At 38.4% G+C, this 3,637-nt stretch overlaps 1 protein-coding gene across 1 annotated transcript in view; it reads left to right on the top strand.

The window, feature by feature from the left end:
* EIF4G2 (eukaryotic translation initiation factor 4 gamma, 2) overlaps nucleotides 1–3,311 on the top strand; it is a 14,894-nt gene extending 11,583 nt beyond the window's left edge. The window contains exon 22 of the mRNA XM_009328624.1: nucleotides 32–3,311. Within this exon, the coding sequence (XP_009326899.1) occupies nucleotides 32–97 (66 nt within the window). The 3' untranslated portion in view covers nucleotides 98–3,311. The remainder of the gene's footprint in view (nucleotides 1–31) is intronic.
* The last annotated feature ends 326 nt before the right edge of the window (nucleotides 3,312–3,637 follow it).

The following is a 3,637-nucleotide window of genomic DNA, read 5'->3' as shown; positions in this document are numbered from 1 at the left end:
GCTGCTTTAAACCAATTTTATGTAACTGCAGGTAAACCAGTGGCTAACCTGGCTGGAAACTGCTGAAGAAGAAGAATCTGAAGAAGAAGCTGACTAAAGAACCAGCCAAAGCCTTAAATTGTGCAAACATACTGTTGCTATGATGTAACTGCATTTGACCTAACCACTGCGAAAATTCATTCCGCTGTAATGTTTCACAATATTTAAAGCAGAAGTATGTCAATAGGATATCTTCTGCAAAAGGTTTTTGTAGTATGTCTTAATAGTCTACAATAAAAATATTTTAGAGTATCTTTAATGTTTAGATAACAGTGTATTAGCAGCATGCAATAATTACATCATAAGTTCTCGAGCAGAAGCAGTCTGTTGCAAGGGTCTTCTTTGCTGCCAGTTATCATAGGCTGTTTTTAAGTTAGAAAACTGAATAGCAACACTGAATACTGTAGAAATGCACTTTGCTCAGTGTAATACTTGAGTTGTTGCAATATTGGATTATCCATTTGGTTGTTACAGAGAATCCTTAACTGTAATCGATGGTTGTTGCCGTAATAGTATATTGCCTGTATTTCTACCTCTAGTAATGGGCTTTATGTGCTAGGTTTTAATATCCTTGAGCCTGGGCAAGTGCACAAGTCTTTTTAAAAGAAACCGTTTACTTGCACAAAAACTGATCAGCTGAAGAGATGGTTTAATGCCCTTTGGGAAGAGGTTTTTGTGGGTGTGAAACATAACATGGTGAGAAATTTGAATTGGTCCCTCTATAGTACTGAAATTAAGTCTACTTAATTTATCAAGACATGTTCATGCCCTGATTTTATATACTTGTATCTATCAATAAACATTGTGATACTTGACTTGTTTCTGAATGTCTCCCAGTAGAAGAGCTTTGACTGACAACTAGTTTGTTTATGTAAGGAAACATCAGTGGGAGTTGACTTAGACTGGGACCATCTTAAGATTCTTTTTATAATAATTGTCTTAACATGCAAATGAATTCTAAATCTGGTCACAGACAAGACTAGACACTACAGATCATCTGTGACAGGAGGAAAATTAAGAAATTCTGCTGAAGAAATGGTAGGAGTTTGCCTTGTGGTCCAATGTATGCTTTATTAGTGAGTATGTGCTTTTTAACTTCCTAATGCTTTGAACTTTTCCCAGGTCATGTGCATGTTCTTTAATCAAGTGGCACTGACTATTAGCTGCCTGTTTCTCAAATTGGCAAAAAAACCCCACAAAACAGTTCAATGATGTTGCATTGTACAGGCTTGAAATGTCATCTATTAAATTCTCAAAATACCTTACTTCCTAGAACCTTGTCCCTAGTGAAGTTTTTTTTCCCTCATTGATACTCAGACTTTAACTGCTGAAAGGTGATGTATTTGTAATGGCAAAACAGTTGTCTCCTTGGCTGAAACTTGGTTTTGTCAGTGCTGGAAGTGCTTTAGACTGCATACTGTCTTCTGCATTGTGGGAGATGAAGTGGAGCATGAGAAAACTACTAGAGATCATAAAAGGGCTTGCTTTGAGGGGAGGGATAGTTTGCATTTATGCACCTTAAAGTGCTGTGACTGGGGGAAGTGGGTCTGGTTCTCTCATTTTGCTGGCAATTTGCTGTGAACGGCAGGCTTCCTAACCTACAGTTTGAAGTAGTGGCCTCTTGTAGCTTAGATTCCTTCAGTGAGTTTCTTCAGATGCCTCAGTAACTTGCTGTACAATGTGTAGCCCAGTAAATCAAGGTACCATGCTTCTGTAAACCAAAAGACACTCAAAGGGTATTGAACTTCCTGAATTGCTAACAAAAATTCCATGATACTTAAACACTGTCTCCGCATTTCAGGACTGTGGCATATCTAGCTGTAAACAGGAGAGCAGGAGATTTCTGTGGATTCTAGTTCCAATTTGGAAAAAAAAGAAAAGCATTAATGGCACTTACGTGGCTTGAGGTTGGGAGCTGGCTGCTTTTGATGTAGCTGCAACTTCTGTGTAATGGTGGTGAGCAGTGACGTCATGGGGCCTCCAAAAAAAGTTTCTAATGGTATGTTGTTGCTCCCAGTCATGATGCAGAGCAATCTTCAATTTATGAAACTATTTCCTTTCCTCTCTGTAACAGAGTAATACAGTCGATGCTAGATCTACAGGGGGTGCAGGGTTTACCCTTCGTGTCTATTCTTGGGTAGATAAAGATGCTTCTCAAGTGCATGTCATATACTCATTAAGGTTCTGCAGTTAAATACCCTTTATTGGGGTAGAGGAACAGTAAGTATAGTTTCAAGGTTCATTTACTCCCAAGTAATGCCAAATTCTGCTGGTTTAGAATCGCAGGCTTGCTTCTAAGCGTAGTAAGATGCAGTGTAGTGAAATTTAGCATTGTTTCAATAACAGGGTTGTGTTTCTGTGTTGTTAGCTTCCTTTGTGTTTAAACTTTGCTGTTAACAGCTGATCAGGTTAGCTTAGCGGTGCATGCCACTTCTTGTGTACTTCAGTTACAGGTTAATAGATACACAATGCATGTCACTGGCCTGTGCTGCAAAGCTGAAGACAGGGAGGAACCACAAGTCATGAAAGAACAGTCCTAACGGGTAGTTTCCAACTAAATTTACTGTAGAGGTGAGAGAAAAATAGTAGAAAGGAGGTGCAAGTAAAAACAGTTCCTGGTAAAAACTTTAGGAGAATAGAACCAGAATCTGCAACTAACCTTTTTTTATTTGCCAGAGTTTTGGAGAAGGTTAAGCTGGCAGCTGCAGATTGTTTGAATAGCATAACTAAGCCTTGTATTCTTGCCCAGTCTAAAATGTAATTGCGATGATCTTACATACTTGTGTGTGCAGGCTTTGCTGCTTGGCTTGTTTGTAACTATTCACTGAGTTAGGAACTCTGTTAGGGAAGGGTAAAGCTGTGTAAGAACCATGACCAAAAATGTGGGATAGAACATGTGCAGTAGAAAATGCCACTAAACTCTAGAATTACTCCCATCATGAGACGCTTGCAAAACTTACATGCAGTTAGTATGAACAGATCTGGTTTCTTGAAAGCAGTATAAAAATGGCTTTTATAACTGCAGTGTATACATCAAAATGGTATTTCCATAGATAAGGGAGCATTTTAACTTGATCTTCAGCTACTTCTAAGTTTTTAGTGCTCGACTGCAGTGCTTGTGACTTAAGTCAATCTGGAAGAGGGGGTGGGTGTTCAGTTGGTCTAACACTTGTGTGGCTTTTAACTATGAGTTGTATTGTACTTTAAATGTAAATAGAGCATACTGCATTTTAAACAGTAAAATCAGTCAAAATTAAACCAATATCACTGATGAATGATAATGGCTTTCATTAGTATTAATTTTGTTAAATGTTAGGTATAACACACAGGAGCATTGGAAAAAAATTGCTTATTAAACATGTTTCATACCTGTTAATCATGAAGCTTACCTTCTGAAATGTTGAACTAGGTTGCGGTTACCATTTGGGAAACTTCACTTCCATGTGTCAGGGTTGCCCGGTGTACTTGGCAGCAGAGTGCTGAAAAGCATGTCCATTTAAATGGGTCAATCCATATCAGAGTTAAAGGTTCCTGCAAGAGAAGTTCGGGGTTGGTTATTGAAAATGAGCAGTTGCTGTGAATTCTCATCTTTTGCAAG

The sequence above is a fragment of the Pygoscelis adeliae genome, unplaced genomic scaffold, assembly GCF_000699105.1.
Source record: "Pygoscelis adeliae isolate BGI_AS28 unplaced genomic scaffold, ASM69910v1 Scaffold166, whole genome shotgun sequence".
NCBI lineage: Eukaryota > Metazoa > Chordata > Aves > Sphenisciformes > Spheniscidae > Pygoscelis > Pygoscelis adeliae.
Note: the sequence above shows the minus strand (reverse complement) of the source record. Positions and strands in the feature narration are given on the sequence as shown.